Raw genomic sequence first — 26,371 nt, 5'->3', positions numbered from 1 at the left:
ATATAACTAATTGATTTATATTAAAATGTTGAATTTATATTAAACAACTGTAATATTACATAATTAACCAATGTGAGGATGGATATAAAAATAGATGACAATGGGAAGGGGTATAATATAGAATAGAAGGGAAAAATTGAATTTGATTAAGATTAGAGATGAGGATGAAGGGTAATATTGGTTTTTTACAAAAATAGATGAGGAATAAATATGGCAAAAAGGAAATATAGAAATTGTAAATTTAATTGAAATGACTAAACACTGTTTAAATTTGTGAACCGGTCAAATACTCTGTTCAAAGAAAATACATTGTATGTTTGTATGTGTGTTTCTAATTATTGTTATTTATTCATATTTGTTCTCTTTTATTCTTTAAAGTTTAACAATTCATTCTTTATCTTAATATCTTTATATTTGTTTGGGGTTGGCTTTCTTCCCTTTCATCTTTTTTATTGTACAGCAATCTTTCTCCTCAAACCTACCACCTCTCTCTTTTTTTTCCTTCTTACTTTCTCTTCCTCCCCCTCTTCTTCTCCTCCCTACTTCCTCTTTCTTTCTCCTTCTCCTCCTCTCTTCCTCCCTCTCTTACCCTCACTCCTACTCTAATTTCCCTTCCCTTCCTTCATCCCTCTCTATTGCTGTATCCTTTTATAATAATAATAATAATAATAATAATAATAATAATAATAATAATAATAATAATAATAATAATAATAATTTTATTTCTATACCGCCCTTCTCCCGAAGGACTCAGGGCGGTGTACAACCTATTTAAAAACACAGACAAAACAACAATGTAAAATTTAAAATAATTAAATAAATTGGCTCAAATTTAAAACCCCAAAAAATTTAAATACCCCAATTTAAAACTGTTGTGTTGATAGTCCGGCCTGGCGGAACAACAGGGTCTTCAATGCGCAGTGAAACACCCGGAGGTCGGAGATCTTACGAATTTCCGGGGCAGTTCGTTCCACAGGGCTGGGGCTCCCACAGAGAAGGCCCTCCCCCTGGGTGTCGCCAGCCGACATAACTTGGCTGATGGCACCCTGAGGAGACCCTCTCTGTGGGAACGGACTGGTCGGTGGGAGGCTATTGGTGGGAGAAGACAGTCTCGGAGGTACCCGGGTCCTATGCCATGGAGCGCTTTAAAGGTGGTAACCAACATCTTGAATCGCACCCGGAAGACCACTGGGAGCCAGTGCAGCTCGCGCAGGAGGGGTGTCACATGGGCACAACGGGTTGCGCCCATAACCACCCGCGCGGCCGCATTCTGGACCAGTTGGAGCCTCCGAGTGCTCTTCAGGGGGAGCCCCATGTAGAGAGCATTACAATAGTCCAACCGGGAAGTAACAATGCATATGCATATGGACTACTCAGAGGGCTGAAAAAGTTATTTCTGACTGGTCCTCGCACTTTTGACCAGTCCTCGAACTTACGACTGTCCTTACATTTTACGTTTTTGCCCTATCTTGTCACCATGGTGAAGAGAAGCAGTTGTGAAATGAGTGACATGGTTGTTAAGAATGCTACAATGGGCATAAATGATGACCAGTCATAAGTGCGAAGACTGGTCAAAAGTGCGAGGACCTGTCAGAAATCACTTTTTTCAGCCCTCTGGGTAGTCCTTTTGTGCACATGGACTACTCAGAGGGCTGAAAAAGTTATTTTTAATTGGTCCTCGCACTTTTGACCAGATCTCGAATTTATGACTATCCTCACATTTTATGCTTTTTTCCCTATCTTATTACCATAGTGAAAAGAAGCAGTTGTGAAATGAGTGACATGGTTGTTAAGAATGCTGCACGGGCATAAATGTGAGGATGGTCATAAGTGTGAGGACCAGTCAAAAGTGCGAGGACCTGTCAGAAATGACTTTTTTCAGCCCTCTGAGTAGTCCCTATACACATAGCCATGGCCACCCGTTCACATGACCAGCTAGCCACGCCCACCCAGTCACATGACCTCCAAACCACGCCCACAAAATAAGCCACGCCCACAGAACCGGTAGTAAAAAAAATTAGAACCCACCCGTGGTTGGGGGTCACCACAACATGAGGAACTGTATTAAAGGGTCACGGCATTAGGAAGGTTGAGAACCACTGGTTTAGATAATATGCTCATGTATTAATATTTTTTTAAAAAATAGTTGGTGGAAAAATTACAACTATTGATAGGTAAATTAAAACTAAAGTTACTACGATATATATTGTTCAGACCTTCCTATACATCACCTATGGTTTAGCCTTATGAATTGATTTGCCTCTGTTTAGATGTGGGTAGGTTATTTACATTTTTACCTGATTAAAATTTACCTGATTTATTTCTGTAGGGTGTACCTCAGTTACCTTGTGCCAAAGCATTATATAACTATGAGGGAAAAGAGCCTGGAGATCTTAAATTCAACAAAGGTGACATCATCATATTACGTAGGCAAGTTGATGAAAATTGGTATCATGGAGAAGTTAATGGTATCCATGGATTTTTTCCTACCAATTTTGTCCAGATAATTAAACCATTACCTCAACCTCCACCTCAGTGCAAAGCACTTTATGACTTTGAAATTAAGGACAAGGAAGCTGACAAGGATTGTTTACCCTTTTCAAAGGTAAAAAAATTATCGTTATGTTTTCATAGTCTCAGCAATGTTGAAATACTTGTAGCCTACAAAATTACCATGTATCAAATGTTATTATATTTTTTCATCTTTTAACTTTTTTCTGAAGAAAATCAAAGTTATATTTATTTTAAATTAAAAATATAACTTTAAATTATCTTGGAGAAATAATATTTGAGCCTCATTTTCCATTTCCAAGATTAACACTCTATTGTACATATTGATAATTTGAGATAAATTAGAATTTGTGATATGTTTTTTGTGAAATATGTAAATAAATACTTATAATATGTCCTTTGCTGTGTACATTATATTTTGTTTAGGTAAACTGTTAGTTTACTTGATAGAATTTTTTCATTGTCCAGGCATAGTTATACCAGGAGCCTTTTAGAATCAATATTGTGTTGGGCCAGATAGACTTCTGATTTATTTATTTTGTGATCCTCCAAATATAATTTAAACAAAATACTCTCAGGAGCCCCATACAGTAAAACCAATGATAAAGGATGGTGAGAGATATGAAAGCTAACAATGTCTTAAAAGCCAAAATATCTTATCCTGTTCTGTGCTTGAAGTTTTAGTAATAATGATAATAATAATAATAATAATAATAATCATAATTTTATTTCTATATTGCCCTTCTCCCAAAGGACTCAGGGCGGTGTACAGCCTATTAAAACACAAAAATATATGGATATCAATTAAAAAATAATTAAAATTATTAAATAATTTCGGCCTAAATTAAAACCTAGAAATTTAAAACACCCAGTTTAAAATCATTTACTTTGATAGCCCGGCCTGGCGGAACAGCAGGGTCTTGAGGGCACAGCGAAATACACAGAGGTCGGAGATCTTGCGCAATTCCGGGGGCAGTTCATTCCATAGGGCAGGAGCTCCCACAGAGAAGGCCCTCCCCCTGGGTGTTGCCAGCCGACATACCTTGGCCGATGGCACCCTGAGGAGCCCCTCTCTGTGGGAGCGGGCTGGCCGGTGGGAGGCTACTGGTGGCAGAAGTCGGTCTCGAAGGTACCCGGGTCCTACGCCATGGAGCGCTTTAAAGGTGGTAACCAACACTTTGAATCGCACCCGGAAGACCACTGGGAGCCAGTGCAGCTCGCGCAGGAGAGGTGTCACGTGGGCACAACAAGTCGCGCCCATAACCACCCGCGCGGCCACATTCTGGACCAGTTGGAGCCTCCGAGTGCTCTTCAAGGGGAGCCCCATGTAGAGAGCATTACAATAGTCCAGCCGGGAGGTGACCAGGGCGTGAGTGACCGTGCGCAAGGCGTCCCAGTCCAGAAAGGGTCGCAACTGGCGAATCAGGCGAACCTGATAAAAAGCCCCCCTGGCCACGGCCGTCATATGCTCTTCTAAAGACAGCCGTGCATCCAGGAGGACACCCAGATTACGAGCCCTGTCTGTGGGGGGCAAAGATTCAGTTCCAATAGTTAGCAATGGCACCAGCTGACTATATTGGGACGCCGGGAGCCACAGCCACTCGGTCTTGGCAGGGTTGAGTCTGAGCCTATTTCTCCCCATCCAGACCCGCACGGCCTCCAGGCAGCAAGACATCACATCAAGGGCATCATTGGGGTGGTCTGGGGTGGAGATGTACAGCTGAGTATCATCAGTGTACTGATGGACTCTCACCCCGAAACCACGGATGATCTCGCCCAGCGGCTTCACATAAATGTTGAACAGAAGGAGCGAGAGGACCGACCCTTGCGTCACTCCCCAAGCGAGGCGTCACTCCCCAAGCGAGGTGCCGCAAGGTCGAACTCTGCCCCCCTGCCAACACAAACTGCGAGCAGTCGGAGAGGAAGGAGGAGAACCACCGCAGCATGGTTCCCCCTATTCCTAACCCCCTCAACTGCTGCAGCATGATACCATGGTCGATGGTATCAAAAGCCGCTGAGAGATCTAATAGGACCAGGACAGAGGAACAACCCCTGTCCCAAGCCCTCCAGAGATCATCCACCAATGTGACCAATGCCGTTTCAGTGCTGTACCCCTGCCTGAAGCCCGACTGGTACGGGTCTAGATAGCTTCATCCAGGTACCGGGGAAGCTGTCGTGCCACCACGCTCTCAACAACCTTTGCCACAAAACAAAGGTTGGAGACCAGACGATAGTTAGCTAATTCAGCCGGGTCCAGGGATGGCTTCTTGAGGAGGGGCCTCACCACTGCCTCTTTCAAGGCGGTAGCACCCTCACTCAGAGAAGCATTTATAATCCCCTGGAGCCAGCCTCGTGTGACCTCCCGGGAGGCCAGTACCAACCAGGAGGGACACGGGTCCAATAAACACGTGGCAGCACTAATCTTACCCAGAACCCTGTCCACATCCTTGGGAGCCACAGGATCAAACTCCTCCCAGATAATATTCTTTATCATGGACATTTCCTAGTTCATTAATCCCTAAGAATATTGCATGTACATACATTGAACAGTTGGTATCTAAGTATTGTAGATACTCATAACAACAACTAAGAATATATAACGTAGAATTTAGATATATTGAGATCTGTATTCTAATGCTGAAAAAAAAGTAGTTGAGTTGCTGTTTCTCAGCAATTATTTCATTTGATGATTGGTTAGTTCTTGGAATGCTTTTCAAATTCTTAATAATAGGAATATACTATTGAAAGAATTTTTCATCTGAGAATATGCAAGTTGACTTTTTAAAAATCTCAATAGTCTGAATGCCAGGGGAGAAAATGTTTAATTAGAACTTGGAAACTTTCCTACCTTTTATTTTCTTCTTTTACATCCAGGATGATATTCTTACTGTGATTCGCCGAGTAGATGAAAATTGGGCTGAAGGAATGTTGGCTGACAGGATTGGAATATTTCCTATTTCATATGTTGAGGTGAAAGAATCTTAAGTTTCTTTAATGTTGAATTAATGTGAATACACACACAAACACGCTTTATCCTAAAATTCTTTTACTTTGGACTGCTGAATAGATGAATAGAAAAATGTTAGATGTTAATCAAACAACACATTTTTTAGCAAATTGAATTATTTATTATTATTTATTTAGCGCATGATGAGAATATGACAGAAGAGAAGTAAACATATATATGCAATCCATATAATTATGTACAAAACTTCTACAGGAATATGGCAGTGGACTCATAACTGGATGTCTAATTCAGCTATCCAGGTGATCAACTTTGACATTGCTTCATGCAATTCTTTTAGGGAACCAGAGAACGCATGTTGTGAGCAATCTTTCACAATATATTTAATAGTTAAGGAGAATCCTTCCATCCTCTTTCCATCCATACAGGGCAGAGGCACTTCTTCCAGTATCACATCTAATTCTGTTCAGTTTTGTTCAGACTGAGTGAGGCAGGTCAAAACCAGATAGCATTCTTTCCAAAGCCTCATCTTTTTTTTTTATTGTGGTCACCAAAACTTGCAGTATTCCAGGTGTCGTCTTACCAAGGCCTTATAAAGCTATGTTGGAGAAGGAGGGCAGGCCACTTGTATTTGGGCTTTATGGCTGTCTCCCGGAAGAGGTCACCATTTTCAGCATGCCCACATTTCCTCGCATCACACTGGAATGGCAGCTGCTTCCGGGAGGATGTCATGTGACCTAGAGATGAACCACTCTATTTTGCTTCCCTAAAGTGGTCTGCACAGCACTGAGGAAAGCTCTGGAGATCTTCAAAAAGTAACTGCGCAATGGGTGAGTGGTTGGGGAGGAAACCCAAGCACTACGGGTATCCCAAGGAGCAGGAAGTGGAGAATGGGTATGGCGGGATGGAGGAGGCCTTGGGAGTCACAGGGCAGGAAAGCCTAGGCCTCCCACATCTTTTCCCACCTCTGAAGAATCCTGTGCTTTGTTTAATGACCCACATATTCATTGAACACCTTCAGGGAGAACAGGGTAGAAGTCATAAAACAAGGCCATCTCGCTTAAAGGCCATTACCACTTGCAACCATAATGGGCAGGCTTCATTATGATTATAGGTTGATTACTAAAGTTCATATGAGTTGATTATGTATTAAAAGTAAACAGCATCTTGCTGAAGAAACAGATCAAACCTAGGCTCTATCAATGAACTGCCCTAGGCATTATCACTGAACTGCCCTTAGCTTCTCGTCAAGAAATCAAATCTCAGTCATCTGTATGACAGACATATATGCTCACCTCTATATCAGGAAATAATAAAATACTATAAAATTGATTATTAGTAACATTTAAATATTAACAAATATGCACAGTAATTTTCAGTATTCAGAATATTTTAAACTTTTAATCACATGTCATAATAAATACTGAATACTTATGAAGTTGGCTAAAATTCTTAGGAAATGAGTTGTTTAGAATTATATTCAGTTCTAACATATATAATCTGGCCAGTATTATCCCTGCTATAAGGAATAGTTCATAATAGTGCTCTTTAAATGAGACTTATTGTTTTAGCCTTAGTTCAAATTATAGTACTCACACCCTTAGCAAAATTTCCAACCAAATTATGGGTTAAAAAAGCTTACCTTTATCTTTTTGTGGAGTAGTTTGCCCAGTCACAAATGAAAACAAAATGAGACATTATTGCTCTGTGCAGTTCTGGTTTTTCAGAGGTTTGATTTTAATAGTTATTGCTGAAATGAAAACTGCTATAGCAGATGCACTCTCAAGGAAGAAATTTGGGATATTATAGGGGACTAATGCAGTTTATTATCCAATCTTACACTGAGCACAGCATTATAATAATTTCTACCCTGTTTTCCTGAAAATAAGACCTATCCTCCAAAATAAGCCCTACTTAAGAGCCTGCGCAACTGGCCGGCCGCCCATTCCATCTGCTTGCTTGCAGTGTTGTGGCCACAAGGCCGGGGGGGGGGGGGTAGAGCTGCCTCACGTACCTTGCACTGGCTTACCTCAGGCCATCCATGCCCCAACACCTGCCGCATGGCGGCAGCACCCACAGCCATGTGCAGCAGGAGCCCACTTGGCCGCAGGCCCACTTCTGCTTACTCACAGCTGCAACGGAGCAGGAGGCTGAGTGGTATGCTGGTGTTGGTGCCACAACTGCGAGGTGAGGAATGTGTCGGGGTGTGGTTGGCCTGGCTGCGGGGGCCCTAAGGTAAGCCAGTGCATGGCGCGTAGAGCAGTCCACCCGCGCCTCACCTTGTGGTCACGGCACCAGTGTGTTGCTCAGCCTCCTGCTTTGTTGTGGCCACAAGCAAGCAGAAGAAGTGGGCCAGTGGCCATGCAGGGTCTTGCTCGATGGGGCTGCTCGAGCCTCCTCTGCAAGGCGAGGCAGGTGTTGGGGCATGGGTGGCCTGGCTGCAGGGGCCCTGAGGTAAGCTGGTGAAGGATGCGTGAGGCAGCTACACCCCCCTGCCTTGTGGCAACAGCACTAGTGCATCATGCGGCTTCCTGCCCCGCCCCCTGCGAGCAAGCACAAGAAGTGGGCCTCCTGTACATGGGGGAAAAAATAAGACATCCCTGAAAATAAGCCCTAGTGCTTATTTTGGGGCCCGAAAGAAAATAAAACCCGGTATTATTTTTGGGGAAATGGGTATATATAGTTTAGATTGTGATTAAATGTGATTATACAGTACTGGAAAGAAAGAAATTTTAATAAAAAGGAAAGCTTGTTAGGTAGTGACTGTGAATAGGCAAGTTTTATAAAATCAAGCTTGAAAAATAGACAGAAAATATTATGCCCAATGCAACCTTACATTTTAATTTATAAATGCTGCTTGTGCATTTTATTGTTTAAGAAATTTTCAATACATAAATTATATAATATATTAAGTAATGACGAAGGATTGTAAATTTATGCAAACTCGTATTAGGAATTTGTCTTCGGTGCATAAGCTCTCAATGTACATAAAAGATATAAGTGATAAATCATGATCATAGTAATCATAAATAAATTCATGAATCATAAGATACAACACTTAGTGATAGTCATAGGATATTAAATAAGCAATCAAAATCATATTAGGAAACTATAATACAATATAAATCGTAAAGATACAAGCAACACGTTTATAGTGGCTCAGTTGCTAAGACGCTGAGCTTGTCGATCGAAAGGTCAGCAGTTCAGCGGTTCGAATCCCTAGTGCCGCATAATGGGGTGAACTCCTGTTACTTGTCCCAGCTTCTGCCAACCTAGCAGTTTATAAGCATGTAAAAAATGCAAGTAGAAAAATAGGCACCACTTTTGGTGGAAAGGTGACAGCGTTCTGTGCGCCTTTGGTGTTTAGTCATGCCGGCCACGGAGACATCTTTGGACAGTGCTGGTTCTTTGGCTTTGAAATGGAGATGAGCACTGCCCCCTATAGTCGGGAACGACTAGCACATATGTGTGAGGGGAACCTTTACCGTTACCTTTTAGAAAGGAGATAATAGAAAGGATGAGAAAAATAATAGTAATACAGTCCTAGTAAATAGTTTGAGAGTGTTGTGGGAATTAGTTGTTTAGCAGAGTGATGGCATGCAGAAAAAAATTGTCCTTGTGTCTAGTTGTTCGGGTGTGCAATGCTCTATAATGTCATTTTGAGGGTAGAAGTTGAAACAATTTATGTCCAGAGTGTGAGAGGTCTGTAGATATTTTCACAGCCCGCTTTTTGACTCCTGCAGTATACAGGTCCTCAGTGGAAAGCAGATTGGTAACAATTGTTTTTTCTGCAGTTCTAATTATCCGTTGAAGTCTGTGTCTGTCTTGTTTGGTTGCAGAGCCAAACCAGTCAGTTATAGAGGTGCAGATGATAGACTCAATGATTCCCCTGTAGAACTGTATCAACAGCTCCTTGGGCAGTTTGAACTTCCTGAGTTGGCACAGAAAGAACATTCTTTATTGTGCTTTTTTGATGACGTTTTTGATGTTAGGTGTCCATTTTAAGTCTTGAGATATGATAGAACCTAGAAACTTGAAGGTCTCTACTGTTGATACTGTGTTGTCTAGTATTGTAAGAGGTGGTAGTATAGGAGGGTTTCACCTAAAATCTACCATCATTTCTATGGTTTTGAGTGTGTTTAGTTCAAGATTGTTCCGGTCACACCACAAGGCTAGTTGTTCAACCTCCCATCTGTATGCAGATTCATTGTTGCCTCAAATGAGACCAATCACTGTTGTATCACCTGCAAATTTCAGTACTTTAACAGGGGGATCTTTTGAGATGCAGTCATTGATATATAGAGAGAAGAGAAGCGGAGAGAGCACACAGCCCTGGGGAGTTGTAATGTAATATAATGGATGAGATACTCACAGGAACAGATGAGAAAATGATTAAAAAATTATATAGCTATTTACTCCTCTAAATTTATAACTGGCAATAAAGAGGTTAAAGTTTACAGATAACCGGCGCCTTTGTCTTTATGTATGTGGTGTGTATATATATTTATGTGTGATTTTTTCCTGGAAGTCTTATCACTAATTTTTTCTCTTTAAAAGTCTGTTTAATAAGTAAATTCCTGATAATTTAAACAGATTTAATTGCAGATAAAATTGCCTTTTTCTGCATCTACACCCCATAAATTTAGAGGCACATATACTTAAGCAGACCCCATACCAACTTGAATCCTGTTTTCTATGATTTAGAAATCAAGCAATATGTGGCTGTACTTTGTGAAATAATTAAACATAAAGATTACTTTAGCTGTGATCCCAAAGAGGTATAAGTATGATTGCAGTAATTCACAGATTTTTTTCAATATTATTAAACAATCAGTGAAGAAGAGAATAAAGATTCTATTTCTTCTCTTCTCACATTTACATACATAGAGCAGCCAAATGTAATGAATTATAAAACATTTAGGATTGATACAAAAATAAAACTTAATGCACAATATGTAATTACAATGGAGCTAACAAATTTTCTTTTAATCAAATGATAGGGTTAATATTTATGGTTATTGTCTTGCAGTTTAACTCAACAGCAAAACAACTTATTGAACTAGACAAACCATCAGTTTCTACAGTAGATTCTGGAGAAGGCACCTCTGGTACATCCCATTGCAATTCAGTTCAAAAGCATACTGATGTGAAAAAGAATACCAAAAAACGCCATTCTTTTACTTCCCTTACCATGTCCAATAAGGCTTCACAGTTGTCTCAGAATCGTCATTCAATGGAAATCAGCCCTCCTGTTCTCATCAGCTCCAGTAATCCAACTGCTGCAGCACGGATAACTGAGCTTTCAGGCCTTTCTTGTAGTGCACCTTCTCAGGTAATTCTAAATAGAAATCAAGGTATATCATGGCTTTTTAAATGACAGTTTAAAATATTGTCAAAATAAATGGGGTATAATTATTGATCTAAATATTTTTATAATTGTATTAAAATAAGGAAATCTTATTTATTAAAGGATAATCTTGAATTATTAAGCATTGTTATCTGAAGACAGCTGTTCTTGTCTATGGAGATTCTCAGACATCTAGGTCATAGTTGTCCCAAAGGTGCTTTTTCAAGAGGCAACTGGACTTCCTTGTTTTTCTTTGAAAACGTTTCACTTCTCATCCAAGAAGCTTCTTCAGCTCTGACTGGATGGTGGGAATTGAAGGATTTATATTACTTGCAGACAGCTGGTCATTTGCATTCTTTTAGAGAGTCGTTGAGGTGTAAGTGTGTAGTCAGGGTCACCTGAGTAGTGCAAATGGGTATGGAGCCTTCTTGGAATTGTTGAAAAGACTGTGTTGTAGACTAGAGATAGATGATGTCATATCCTTCCCCCTTTGTGAATGCAGATGGACTGCTGAATCTTGTCCTGTTGGGTTTATTCTCCTATGTTGTGCTATGCGTTTATGAAGTGGTTGCTTTGTTTTCCTAACGTACAACATAGGAGAACAAACCTATCAAGAGAAGATTCAGCAGTCCATCTGCATTTAAAAGACAAAAGCCACTCTTTTGAAGACAGCAAAATCCACATTTTGGACAGAGTGGACCGCTGGTTTGAAAGAGGGGTCAAAGAGGCCATCTATGTCAAAATTGAACAGCCCTCTCTCAACAAAGGGGGAGGGATATGATATCATCTATCTCTAGTCTACAACACAGTCCTTTCAACAGTTCCAAGAAGGCTCAACACCCATTTGCACTACTCAGGTGACCCTGATGACACAGATAAACCTCTAGGTGACCTCAAGGAGTCTAAAAGAATGCAAATGACCAATTGTCTGCAAGGAATATAAATACTTCCATTCCCTACCATCCTGTCAGAACTGAAGAAGCTTCTTGGATGAGAAGGGTAATGTCTTCAAAGAAAAACAGGAAAGTCCAGTTGCCTCTTCAAAAAGCACCTTTGGCACAGCTGTTCTTGCTTTTTACATAAGGTTTTTTCCTTAGTGTAAATAGGTTATCTTTTAAATGTTTTCTTTTAAATGTTTTCTAGCTAACGTTAAATAAATTTATATCTTCCAGATATAAACAGATTGGAATGATTGTTCACCCTTCCCAAATTGAGAATTGGAGAAAAATTTGGGTACAGATAGTCCTTGACTTAGGACTGTAATGAAGCCCATCAGAGTCATAAGTCACAACAGTTATAAAGCGGGCACCAACCCAGTTTTTCAAGCTGGGTTGAAGCTGGCTAAAAATGCTATTTGAAAGTGATACCACAATTAACATTGCAATCTAGTAGACAGAGTTTGTTTATTCAGTATAGGAATGCATTAGAGAAAAAATCTTTGATTAAGTTGATAAAAGTACATTTATTCATTTAATTTATATTCCACCCATCTCACTATCAAGTGATTCTGGGCAGTTTACAATATTATATGGTACAATATAAAACAATTAGAGTGTTAAAAAAATTAAGCATTAAAAATGCAATCATTAAAATTAACAAAAATGGATGAAAGGACCATTGTTACTATATTAATAAATCTCAAAGAAACCTCAAAAATATTAACAATAACTTTTATTTGTATTACATATTTGTACTTAAAATGAAATGCATATAAATTTAAGATTATAAATAATTTATATTAAATATAAAAGTAATATTTTGTTGTAAAAGTATTTCACTTCGTTCACTTATGGAATGAATGGATATTCTGGATGGGACATTAATTATGTTTAATGTATCTGCTGTTAATAGGTTCACATTAGTACCACTGGACTAATTGTAACCCCACCACCCAGCAGTCCAGTAACAACGGGACATTCATTTACCTTTCCACCTGAAGTCACTTACCAAGCTGCTTTTGCTGTAAGTGTAAGTATCATTTCACAGAAGTTAGAATAGTAGTTGTGGAATTTTATCTCACTTGGCACTTTCTGTTTGAATTCTAGAAGCTATATCTTCTGTATTTACAGTGGTACTGCAATACTTATAATTGGTTCCTGGAGGCACGATGAGTACCAAAAACTATGAGTATTAAACAATTTTTTCCCATAAGGAAAATATAAAATAATAAAACATGCAGAAAATATTTTAGGAAAAGTCATTTGCTAAAATGTACATATTAAGAAATACATATACATTAAGCAAAGTAAGCATAAAAAACTATGTAATTTCATGTAAAAGTTAAAAGAAATACACAGAAATGAAATGGAACAAACATTTCTATTCATATATGTTAGATTAGTCATGTCAAGCCCAGAAGAATGTATGTGGCAACCTTGAAATTTCTTTAACTTCCTATTGACTTAACAGACAGAACCATCACATAATGTACATGTAGTGTAGGAGAGCAAAAAGCTGTCTATTGCCAATCTGGGCTGATAAAAATCAGGCTTGTCCACATGATAGCCATTGACTTAAAATAAATGTCAGTCCTGCCTCATCTTGAGCCTTTAAGTAAGAACGATTCTTGATTCCATTTAGTGAGAAAGAAAGGTATAGATTTTCTTGATCCAGTTGTGTCATCGTCCAGATGTGGGCTGCTTCAGTCAGATCTGTTGCTGGCTGAGCCATAGTTTTTTGACCACGCCCCTTGCTCCTCCCTTTGAGGCCCAGTTTAGGCTCAGTCGGTCTGAGAGTAACATTTCCTACAGATCTGGCTCTCAGCCCAGGTCTGTTTGATTGCATTTAAATTGTAAGCTTTTTGACCTTTTAATTTCTTATTTCTTCATTTCATTTTAATTTTTAAATTTAACTTGTATTTTTTCTGAGGGTACTGGTCTACTAGGCTAGTTTAAATTTTTTTTTGTATTTTTGTAGCCTACCGGTATACCCTGTATTGGAGCAGCCTGTTATATCAGGCTTCACTTGCTCCAGGCAGCGGCCATTTTGGAAGCCTTTTTCGTGCGCCTTTTTAAAACTTTTTTCCTTTGGTGGGGCTTTTTAGCCCTATACCACCAACGAAAGCGCAGGGGGTTTAAACCATTTTGCCACCAACGTTTATAGCAAATTTCTGGGGAAAACCCCAGAATCGCTAAAATTGGCCGCCGCCGCCCTCAGCTCCCGGACCGCAAATCAGCTATAGGGCGGTCCTTTGAAGCGCCGCGGCACTTCAGGAAGCAACTAATTGCCGCTTTGCCACCAACTAGCCCATAGGAGGTTTTTTCAACGTTTTTGGCCTCAATTCTTCTATACCACCAACGGAGCTTCTACAGGAGAAGAGTTGTAAGGTTTCCTTGCACTCTCCACGTGGCAATATTACAGCCTGGAATTTTTGTGGCTGTGAAGGCGCTTAACGGGCTGTTTCTAGGTTCTCCTGGACAATCACCTCTAGAGCAGCGTATATCCTGCTCACGTGTTAACTGGTAGCCATTGAGCAAATGCCAGAACCTCTGCCTTTTGTTTATCTTACCACGTGGCGAAAGTGAAACTAAATCTTTCCAGTCAACATCTTGGTCACAGTGAGTATACTATTGCAATGGCAGAGCGTTCTTCCCAAGGGGAGGGAAATAACATGTCTCCAGGAAAAAAATCAGCTTGCAAATGCAAGCACCCTTCTAAAGCAGAAGAAAAAGACTTGGAACGGAGACATAAGGCTTTAGAGAAGCACATTACAAAGGCTATTGTTCATGTGCCCAGCAAGGAAACTTCTCCTTCCCCTGCTACTCCCCCACTCCCTGTTGTTGAAGTTCCCCAGGCTTCGTCTTCAGAAGGTGAGGGGGGGTTCTTATACAGGAAGAACAAGGCACTCTGCAAAATCCATTTGCAATCAGTTAATTACTCCTGTTACTCCTGATTCTGGCAGAAATGTGACACCAGCTCATGCTGCAAGGGAGTTGCCCTTGCAAGATCAGATCCCAGAGGACCCTTTTAAAAATCTGCCTGAAAGCTTAAAGGTCTTAATTGATCGGGCAATCTCCTCTCAAGTGGCGGATGCCTGTAAAAGCCATTGTTCTGGCTCAATAATTTCTGAGCATTCCACTCATGCTAGAGTCTCTCCTGCAGTTAGCCTCACTGGCTCTCATTCCCCTGCAGCTTCTAGAGCAAGTGAATCCTTTGCATTGGAGGTGGATCACCATTCTGATTTATCAGATGATGAGGGCATAATTCAGGATCAACCTGCCTTTACAGGTTTATTTCCCCCAAACAAATTTAAATCTCTGTTACATAAGGCACACATTACTGCAGCTCTAGACAATGATGATTACATTAAGGAAATGCAAGAAGCTCACCAGGGTCATAAAAAAGGACTTTTTTCTGAACCTACTCCTGAACAATCCTTTGTTCCAATCCCTCAATTATTCACAGACATGGTTAAGAAACAATGGTCTAGCCCTGCAACCATGGCCTCTGCCCTTGCCTCAGATAAGAAATATTACACAGTTGCACCCAAATTTGCTCAACTGTTTCAAGTCCCCCCAGTGGACAGCCCTGTAGCAGCTCTCTCATCTCCCTCCTCATATGGGACAGGGGATACTTCTGAAGGTCTATGACCAGAGGATAAAAAATTAGACTTCCTGTGCAAAAAGAACCACCAGGCTGCAGCATGGGCAATTCAGTCGGCTGCCTCAGCCTCCTTTTTCAACCGATCAACCATCCTTTGGCTTCAGCAATTGCAAGCAAGAGTGCCCCCTAGTGAGGTTTGCCTCCATCAGGATATTAATAAAATCATAGCTGCTACTCAATTCTCAGCTGATGCCACTCTAAATTCGGTCAAATTCGCCTCTAGAGCCCTAGCCTCTACTGTATCAGCCCGCAGGATGATCTGGCTTCGTCAGTGGCCAGCAGATCTTCGGGCCAAATGGCGTTTGGCTGCAGCTCCATATTCTGCAGAGAAATTATTTGGTGAGTCACTCGATCCTCTCCTTATTGAAACACGGGACAAGCGTAAGGTTCTGCCTTCAACATCTACGCGTGTTGACAGACGATCCTCTCCTTATTAGAGGAGGGCATCCTTTTGTCCCTATTACCAAGGAAGCACCTCCCAGCAGGGTTACCCTCAGGGATCAAGCTGGTCCTCGGACCGTCAGTCCTTTCGGGATAAGGGCAGACAATTCACATAGTCTAAGCGGTCCTTTCGCGGCTCCGGCTACCGCCAGTCCCATGGCCATAAGTGATTCATCGCCAAATCCTCCCATTGGAGGCCGCCTGGCTCTCTTCGCAGACAGGTGGAAAACCTCAATCCCAGACCTCTGCGTCCTCTCTATAGTAACATTTGGCCTCCCTCTGGAATTTCTCTCCACACCTCCAACCTGTTTCATTCAATGCCCACCTTATAGCAGCAAGTCCAGACGCCAACTGATGGACCAAGCTGTTCAGCACCTCCTGCATATAGGAGGTTCCCCAAAGCGAATGGAAGCAAGGATTTTACTCTATGCTGTTTGTGGTTCCGAAACGGTCGGGGGGGTGGAGGGCAATACTAGATTTAAAGTCTCTCAATTCTTACATAGTGTTTCGCAGATTCAAAATGTGTTCACTAACCTCTATTCTTCAGGGGATTCGTCCCAACGACTTTCTAGTTTCCATAGATCTCACGGAGGCTTACATTCACATTCCCATTCTGCCAAAGCATCGACAGTATATCCGCTTCAGCTAAGCAGGAAAACATCTACAGTACCGAGCCCTTCCCTTCGGACTGGCATCGGCCCCAAGGGTATTCACAAAGGTACTGGCGGTAGTAGCAGCTCACCTGAGACAACAACCGGTAAGGCTCCAGGCTTACCTGGACGATATTTTGATTCTAGCTCACTCTCACGACCAAGCCTTACACGATCTAAACATCACAATTCGAACCTTGAACGAACACGGGTTCCTGGTCAACTACAAAAAGAGCCAATTAGTACCAGTCCACAGACTTGTTCACCTCGGTGCCATTATAGATACACATCAAGGCGCAGTCTACCTGTGTTTGGAACGACGAGCCGACATCAAAGACATGATAGCTCACATTCACAAAAACTCTTCTATTCTGTTGGCCACCTTGTCAAAACTTCTAGGCAAAATGATCTCCTGCATTCAGATCGTCCCCTGGGCACGCCTTCACGCTCGACACTTGCAGTGGTTTCTACTGCCTTTCCAGTGGAAGCGACAAGCTCACACCATGGCCGCTGTCAGAGTCCCACTATCAGTCAGGCGATCACTACACTGGTGGACATTGCTTTCTCTAGACAAGGGATGCCTTTTCATGGACCCTCACGACAGACGCCAGTCTCCATGGCTGGGGAGCGCATCTCGAATCGCATGTGGCTCAGGGTCGTTGGTCTCCATCAGACCTGACCAACCCATAAATTGGCTAGAACTGAAGGCCATCCGCCTGGCTCTCACACAGTTTCAACAGTTTGTTCAAAACCATCATGTTCTGGTGCTGACAGACAACATAGCTGCAAAAGCTATAGAGCCTTGGTAGTACAGTGGTCTAAAGCACCCTGTTATTTAAATCTCGCCAGGCTCAAGGTTCACTTAGCCTTCCATCCTTTCTAAGGTAGGTAAATTGAGGACCCAGTTGTGAGGGCAATAAGCTGACTTTGTATAAATATACAAAAGGATGAAGGCTATTGCTTAGCGCATTTTAAGCCGCTGTGAGTCTCCGGAGAAGGGCAGCATATAAATCAAATAAAAAAAAAAAAAAGCACACGTCAATCGTCAAGGGGGGACTCGCTCAAGACATCTTATGAAGGAAGCCTTTCGTCTAGGCAAGTGGGCCGAGCAACATCTCCTCTCCATCCGAGCAGATCACATAGCAGGGAAGGAGAACACCCAAGCAGATTTCCTCAGCAGGACCCAGATAGACAATGCCGAGTGGCAGCTCCATCCGGACATTTTCCAAGCGATATGCAACAGGTTCGGGTTTCCGTACATAGACCTCTTTGCAACGAATCTGAACACTCAACTTCCTCACTTCTTCTCGAGGTTCCCGACTCCAGGAGCGGAAGGGATCAATGCTCTCCGACTCACATGGTCTTCACTATGCCTTCCCACCTCTGCCTCTGATCCAAGCTCTGCTTCAGAAGGTGGTCACCGACAGAGCAGAAATAATCCTCGTAGCTCCGCACTGGCCACGGCGCCTGTGGTTTGCGGATCTGGTCAATCTCTCCATATCACAACATTGGAGGATTCCATCAGACCAGATCGTCCTGCGGCAAGGAGTCTTGATCCGTCCGGAACCTCAGTGGCTCCAACTGACTGCTTGGCACTTGAAAGGACCCTCCTAAAGCGGGACATGTATTCAGATAGGGTGATTCCTACTGTACAGGCTTGTAGACGCAGTTCCACTTTACAATATCACCTCGGTAGCTTTTGTAAGATGGTGTAGGTCCCACCAGGTCAATCCTCTTTCAGCCTCCCCTCCCCAGGTCCTAGAATTCCTGCAGGATAGCTTGGACCGCGGTCTGGCCCACAGCACCCTTAGAAGGCATGTGGCGGCACTGTCTACGGCCTTATTCAGTCCCTCTGAACAGCCACTCACTCACCACCCTGTTATTAAAAAATTCCTAAGAGGAGTCAGGCTCTTACGGCCTTCCTCAATTCATAAGTATCCCACTTGGGATTTACCCAAAGTCCTTGATGCCTTAACTGCATCTCCCTTTGAGCCTCTCCGCACGGTCCACGTTCGTTTCCTCACCCTTAAAGTAGCTTTCCTAGTGGCCATAACTTTAGCTCGCCGTATTTCAGAGCTGGCAGCTCTCTCTTTTTAGAGAAGATCTCTATATCTTCAGACCTGACACTGTCATCTTAAGACTGGATCCCTCTTTTATTCCCAAAGTTAATTCACTCTTTCATAGGACTCAGGACATTGTTCTCCCCAATTTTTGTCCTAGACCTTCCCATAGCTTGGAGCAGAGGTGGCACACCTTAGATGTGCGGAGGGCTCTAAAAATATACATTACACGAACTGCCCCTTTCTGAAAATCCGAGGCCTTGTTTGTATCCTTTTTGCCCAGTTCCTTAGGGTATAAGGTTTCCTCTGCAACTGTTGGTTGTTGGATCAGAGCATGCATTGCCTCGGTGTATCAGGCCGAGGCAGTCCCTATTCCCAGTCGAATTACTGCTCACTCCACCTGGAGTGCGGCTACATCGGCGACCTGGGCAACTCAGGCTTCCCTCGAGGAGGTCTGCAGGGCGGCCACCTGGTCCACCCCCTCGCCATTTATTAGACATTACAAGTTAGATATCTTTGCTTCTGCGGAAGTGGCATTTGGCAGGAGGGTTTTGCAACAGGTGCACCGGACAGGGGTCTCCCCAGGCCCTTCGTCATCCCGCCCTTAGGACTGCCAAAACTTTGGTATGTCGCACATCTGGACGATGACACAACTGGATCAAGGAAATTAGGCATTGGTCTTACCTTGAAGGCAAAATTTCTTGATAGTTGTGTCATCGTCCAGCCCCTCCCTCTGTCTCAGGGCCAGGACAGTTTGTTTGTTAATGTTAAAGGAGTTTATTTTCCAGTTGTCCCATTGGACCAGTTTCTATTTCTGACGGTGGTGGTTCCTGTTGGAGATCTTTCCTGTGGCCTCCTTCGCCAAACTGGGCCTCAAAGGGAGGAGCAAGGGGCGTGGTAAAAAAACTATGGCTCAGCCAGCAACAGATCTGATTGAAGCAGCCCACATCTGGACGATGACACAATTATCAAGAAATTTGGCCTTCAAGGTAAGACCAATGCCTATTTACTAAAGGTCAAGCAGAATGCAGTAAAGCAAAACCAGAACTGAAATTAGTGCACCAAAATCCCTAAGTTTATCTCCCCCCAAGTAAGTTCCCACCACTGGTCTCCCATTGTTCAATCTTATTGAAATGACGTGTTTTGGGAACAGTCTCTTCAACTGTGGGATAGCTGGTATGCAGCTTCATGCTGTTCCCAGCTATCTGATCTTGAAGTTGTGTCTCTAGAAGTAAGGTGAGTAGTGAACTTTCCCCCTCCCATCCCTCCCCCCAAACTCATGGCAGACTGGCATCAAGCAAATGCAAAGTGCAAGTGTGAGGTGGCAGTTCTGACAATAAAATTGATTGTTATTAAACTGCTCCAGGTGCATATTTTTCTGAATTAGTATGTGACCCTACTAATAATCTCTTTTTCATAAATACAGTAGATATTTCAGTGCAGGTTGGAAATAAGACATAAATGATGTTAAATACAACTGAAGAATGTTACCATATGATAACAGAAAACCTAAACTAGAGATAAATGCATTCCCATATCTCTCTCTCCCTCTCTCTCTCTCTCTCTCTCTCTCTTTCTCCCCCCCCGTGTGTGTGTGTGTGTGTGTGTGTGTTTGTGTGTGTGTGTGTGTGTGTGTATTTCGATAGAAAAACACTTAATCTCTCCCTTGGCTCAAGCTGATGAAGGGAGGAGAACTTGTGGCTCAGAGGTTAATACAACTGCCTAAAATGCAGGCAGCCCAAGTTCGAATCCAAGTAAGGGTATGGCTAGTTGATGAGAGCTAAATAGCTTGAAATAGATCTATACTAGTCTCCCTTTATTTTTTTCTTTATCAGCGAAATATAAATTATATATCTACATCTATAGATATTCACACAAATACCTGTCAAAGAAGCCCTGTCATCAATTAAAAACAAATACCAACTACCAAAACATATCACAAACTTAACAGAACATTGTTTATCCAACACATATTTCATACACAGAGGACAGAGATATAAACAAGTAGAAGGTGCACCAATGGGATCACCATTATCACCAGTCATCGCTAATCTTTTCATGGAAGAATTCGAATCCAATGCCTTAGAAAAAACTGTTAACAAACCAAAATTATGGCACAGATACGTTGATGACACCTTTGTGATCTGGCCACATGGAAGAGATAAATTGGAAAACTTCTTAGTATATTTGAACAGCCTCCATCCCAAAATAAAAGTTCACCATGGAGATAGAATCAGAAAACCAGTTACCTTTCCTCGATGTATTAATTTATAAAAAATCTGATGGCACCTTAGGACATACTATCTATCAAAAGAAGACACATACGAACCACTATCTCAACGCCAAATCACACCACCATCCAGCACAAATAAACTCTGTTGCCAAAACATTAACCACAAGAACTAAACGTCTGGCTGATGAAGCACATTTACAAACAGAATTATATACACTAACTAATGTACTGACATCAAATGGGTTCTGTAGAAATAAAGTCATCAATATGATCAAATATACAACACCAAAACAGAATAAAAAACAACAAGAGGAACAAAACAATGGGAAAGCCATCTTGCCCTATATAAGGGGAACAACAGATAAAATTAGCAAAGTACTACATAAACACAACATCAAAACCATATTTTGCACAGATAGAAAGATATCGTCCATTCTGAGAAACCCCAAAGACAAAATAGAATTAGAAGATCAAGGCATATACGAAATCCCGTGTGCTTCCTGCCCATCAACATACATTGGACAGACCAACAGAAGAATGAGTGTGCGCATCGAGGAACACAAACACTCAATACAAAAGCAAGAACACACATCATCATTAGTTCAACATATAAATACAACAGGACACAACATTAATTTTAATAAAACAAAAACAGTTGCAAAAATAGAACATCTCAATGGCAGGATAATCAGAGAAGCAATAGAAATAGAAAAAAGACCATATTGCATGAATAAACGGGATGACACTTCACGTCTGCCTACTATTTGGAAACCTGCTCTCATAGATAGACGAATCTTAACACCATATATAAAACATAGACCAAACAATCAAAAAAATCCCAACCAAATCATATTCAAACCAGCCACAAAGATGAAGCCCTGCCACCTAGTGGAGAAAAACCGACCATACACCCGAAGCCAAGCCAATAGACACATACTGGGACTCCCAACCAATCAGAATGAAAAGGTGGAGCCATCCCAGAATACCAGCACCAGATTTGAAATACCAACGGCAGTTAGTGCAAAATGACTGCTGACATAAGCCTGATGATGGCAGATGGGATTCTGTCGAAACGTCGCTTCTACCCTTTTAGGGATATATCCACAATTACACGGGAAGAAACCCAAAATATTAACTATACATCTATGGATAGATATATATAGATATATTGTATGGCATAACAGAAACAGCATTAATGAATAAAATTCACAAAAACAGCATATAAAATGTATCAAAATGCAAAACACCAGAACAGAAAGTTATTTTTTAAAAAGCACAATACAAAGAACAAAATTATGAATAAAATTAAATTATTCATGAGCATTTACTAGAGTGGCTTAGCCTATGGCCTGATAGCTAGATTGTTTAGCCGTTGGATAGAACTGCCCTTGAGATTATGTAGTTCTTGCAGGGATCCAGGGAACCTTCTGAGAGGACATTCCATCACAATATGATGTAAAGTTTGCAGGACATTCCCACAGTCATAGTTAGTATTATCAACCAGCTCCATTGTATGTCCAATATTGGAATCTGTCATGGTTGGTTCAGATCCAATTGAATACTTTCCAGTTTTTCCTTGAAAGATCAAAGCCATTGGGGCGTGGTACTCAATCAGACACCAAATTAAACAGATCTGGGTTAGAAGCTGCCTGTTCTTGGCACCATGCTGTCTCAATATCAAAGTCTTCTTTAACTAATTGCTGTCAAAGTTTCCATGGCAGGTTCCAAAATTTGAGTCTGAGTATTTGATTGTGACAGTCCTCGTGTAGATAAAAATCAGTTTGCCTCACATTTCTGCCACTCCTCATTGTACTATACAGTGCACAGTTTTCAGCTTGCCACATGTTCATCTAAAACTATAAATAGTGAGATTAGTATCATGGGAAATACATGTAAAAATGGTGGATTGAAATATATAGTTGATATGGATATTTTATATTCATGTAGATTTATGTTTTGTTTCATTCTTGGGTAGACACCTTTGGGATCTTTAGTTTAGTTTAGTTTATTTGATTTGTATACCGCCCTACTCCCGAAGGACTCAGGGCGGTGAACAGCCAAACAATAAAATACATAGATACAAAAAATTTAAAAACCAGATAAAATCAAATTAAATCATTTTGGCCCAGACAGATTAAAACACCCCAATAATTTAAAAACAGATTAAAATTTACATATTAAAAAGAGGGAAGAGATTAGGCCAAGCCCGCCTGGTGGAATAAAAAGGTCTTCACAGCGCGGCGGAAGGTGCGCAGATCCGGGATCCTCCGTATCTCCGGGGGGAGCTCATTCCAGACGGTAGGTGCCCCCACAGAGAAGGCTCTCCCCCTAGGGGCCGCCAGTCAACACTGTTTGGCTGACGGCACCCGGAGGAGTCCCTCTCTATGAGAGCGTACTGGCCGGTGGGAGGCTATTGGTGGTAGTAGGCGGTCCCATAGATAACCAGGTCCTAAGCCATGGAGCGCTTTAAAGATGGTAACCAAAACCTTGAAGCGCACCTGGAAGACCACCGGGAGCGAGTGCAGCTCGCGCAGGAGGGGTGTTACATGGGAGCGCCATGTCGCTCCCATTACCACCCGCGCGGCCGCACTCTGCGCCAGTTGGAGCCTCCGGGTGCTCCTCAAGGGGAACCCCATGTAGAGAGCATTGCAATAGTCCAGGCGGGAGGTGACGAGGGCATGAGTGACCATGCGTAACGAGTCCGGATCCAGAAAGGGACGCAACTGGCGAATCAGGCGAACCTGATGAAAAATCCTCCCAGTCACGGCTGTCAAGTGCTCTTCTAAAGACAGCCGTGAATCCAGTAGGACGCCCAAATTGCGAGCCCTCTCCGTGGGGGCCAATGATTCGCCCCCAAAAGTCAGTGATGGCGCCAACTGACTATATCGGGACGTCGGAAACCACAGCTACTCGGTCTTGGATGGGTTGAGCCTGAGCCTGTTCCTCCCCATCCAGATCCGTACGGCCTCCAGGCACCGGGACATCACTTCAAGGGCATCGTTGGGGTGATCCGGGGTGGAGATGTACAGTTGGGTGTCGTCAGTGTACTGATGGTACTCCATCCCGAAACCATGGATGATCTCGCCCAGCGGCTTCACATAAATGTTGAACAGGAGAGGCGAGAGGACCGACCCTTGCCGCACCCCACATATGAGGGGCCTCGGGGTCGACCTCTGTCCCCCTGTCAACACAGACTGCGACCGGTCAGAGAGAAAGGAGGAGAACCACCGCAACACGGTGCCTCCCACCCCTAACTCTTCCAACCGGTGCAGCATGATACCATGGTCGATGGTATCAAAAGCCGCTGAGAGATCTAACAGGACCAGGACAGAGGAGCACCCCCTGTCCCGAGCCCTCCAGAGATCATCAACGCGACCAATGCCGTTTCTGTACTGTACCCGGGCCTGAAGCCCGACTGGAACGGATCCAGATACGTCGTTTCATCCAGGTGCTGGGGGAGCTGTTGCGCAACCACACTCTCAACAACCTTCGCCACAAAACGAAGGTTGGAGACCGGACAATAATTTACCAACATTGCCGGGTCCATGGAAGGCTTCTTGAGGAGAGGCCTCACCACCGCCTCTTTCAAGGCGGCAGAAAAGACACCCTCACCCAACGAAGCATTTATAATCCCCTGGAACCAGCCTCGTGTCACCTCCCGAGAAGCCAGCACTAACCAGGAAGGACACGGGTCCAATAAACAAGTGGTCGCGTTCAGTCTACCCAGAATCCTGTCCATGTCCTCAGGGGTCACAGGCTCAAACTCATCCCAGATAACATTCTCAAGACCTGCCCCAGTCTCTCCCCCTGAGACTACCCAGTCAGAGTCCAGATCTTCCCGAATCTGAGTGATTTTGTCATACAGATATTGAACAAAATCCTCGGCTCTGCCCTCCAAGGGGTGAGAATTTAGTAGAGTATGTGAAAAACTGTACTATATCAGTAGAAAGATTCAAGATTCAAGCCAGCAGTTTCACAAGTATATTTTTCTCTGTTCAACAGAATATTCTGCATTACTTTCCTAGCTATTCCTGTAGCTCTGTCTTGCACTGTTTTGTTTTTGTTTTTAGTTACAAATCAGAGGATAAGATGATGCCCCCAAGTCTATTGTATACAAGCGCCATCATAGTCCCAGATTAGAGAACTGTTTTATAATTTCTGTTAAAAATAGATATCTATTCTCCCTTTCAATCAGCAGATGCTATTCAAGGAAGCATTTACTCTTCAGAACATTGTAGGATGATCTATTTTATCTATGTAGGTATTTTCTGGTTAAATGTTTTTCCTTCTGACTAAGTACCATATTTTTCGCACTATAAGATGCACTCCTCCCCCAATGGGTGGAAATATCTGTGCATCTTACAGAGCGAATATTGTAGCAGGGGAAGGGGGTTAGTTTCCCGCCGCCGGGGAATGCTTTTGCTGCTGAGCAGCTGATTGGCAGTTGGATCGGCCTCCCGGAATACCGCTGATCAACTATTCTAGGCGGCACCAATCGCCGCCATTTGTCGCCGCCATTTGCCGCCAATTGTCATTTGGCAGTGGCGATTGGCATCGGCAGCAAATGGTGCTGATCTGCGACAGCAATCCCCACTGTTCTCCGACGGCGTTCTTTGATGGCGGCAGCAGCTCAGCTCAGTTGACCAGTGGTGGGTGCAACAGAGCGGAGCTCTGTTGAGCCACATGCTGGGGCTGCGATAATGTGCTGAAGCTGACCCGGCTGTTTGGTGTTTGCTGCAAGGACGCTAGCCAGATGAATACCGGATGGATGCTAGGAGGCAGAGGCAGATTTTTTTTTTCTTGTTTTCCTCCTCTAAAACTCATATGCGTCTTATAGTCCGGAGCATCTTATAGTGCGAAAAATACAGTAAATGCTTCACATTTCTGCCTTTAGAAACACTAAAAATAACTCTTTTCAGAGTGATTTTTTTTAAATGGAATTGTGTAGTACAACTGACCGCAGTAAGGACCTACCTTTTTAAAAAGTTTTCATGTTCTGTTGTACAACTTTGTAAAAATTACTACTTTTATTAATCCTGAATACATACATACATATGAGCCTTGGTAGCACAGTGGACTAAAGCACTGTTATTAACATCTGCTGCTTGCAGTTACTGCAAAGTCAAATCTCACCAGGCTCAAGGTTGACTCAGCCTTCCATCCTTTCAAAGGTAGGTAAAATGAGGACCCAGATTGTGGGGGCAATAAACTGACTTTGTATAAATATACAAAAGTATGAAGGCTATTGCTTAACGCATTGTAAGCTGCCCTGAGTCTCCGGAGAAGGGCGGCATATAAATTAAAGCAAAAAAAAAAAAATACTACAGTGATAAGTAATTACAGACAGTAGTAAGCCTTTGTAATTTAAATGTAACAATGCAATGATGATAATTTGCCAATTTTCTTTTTAATTGTTGTAATCAGGAAGGAATTTTTAGATTTATGTATGAATGTAAAAATAGAAATATTGCCCAATCTAGTGATTCTAGGCAGTTTAAATACAGGTAGTCCTTGACTTACAACAAACATTCATTCATTTATTTAGTGACCATTCAAAGTTAC

At 42.3% G+C, this 26,371-nt stretch overlaps 1 protein-coding gene across 1 annotated transcript in view; it reads left to right on the top strand.

Moving 5' to 3' along the window:
• Positions 1–26,371, top strand: part of SH3RF1 (SH3 domain containing ring finger 1) — an 84,517-nt gene that overhangs the window by 16,244 nt on the left and 41,902 nt on the right. The window contains exons 2-5 of the mRNA XM_070948569.1: positions 2,330–2,605; positions 5,386–5,481; positions 10,506–10,808; positions 12,675–12,785. Coding sequence (XP_070804670.1) covers positions 2,330–2,605; positions 5,386–5,481; positions 10,506–10,808; positions 12,675–12,785 — 786 coding nt within the window. The remainder of the gene's footprint in view (positions 1–2,329; positions 2,606–5,385; positions 5,482–10,505; positions 10,809–12,674; positions 12,786–26,371) is intronic.

The sequence above is a fragment of the Pituophis catenifer genome, unplaced genomic scaffold (genome assembly GCF_029215685.1).
Source record: "Pituophis catenifer annectens isolate HBS135680 unplaced genomic scaffold, rPitCat1.0.hap2 SCAF_8, whole genome shotgun sequence".
Classification (NCBI taxonomy): domain Eukaryota; kingdom Metazoa; phylum Chordata; class Lepidosauria; order Squamata; family Colubridae; genus Pituophis; species Pituophis catenifer.
Note: the sequence above shows the minus strand (reverse complement) of the source record. Positions and strands in the feature narration are given on the sequence as shown.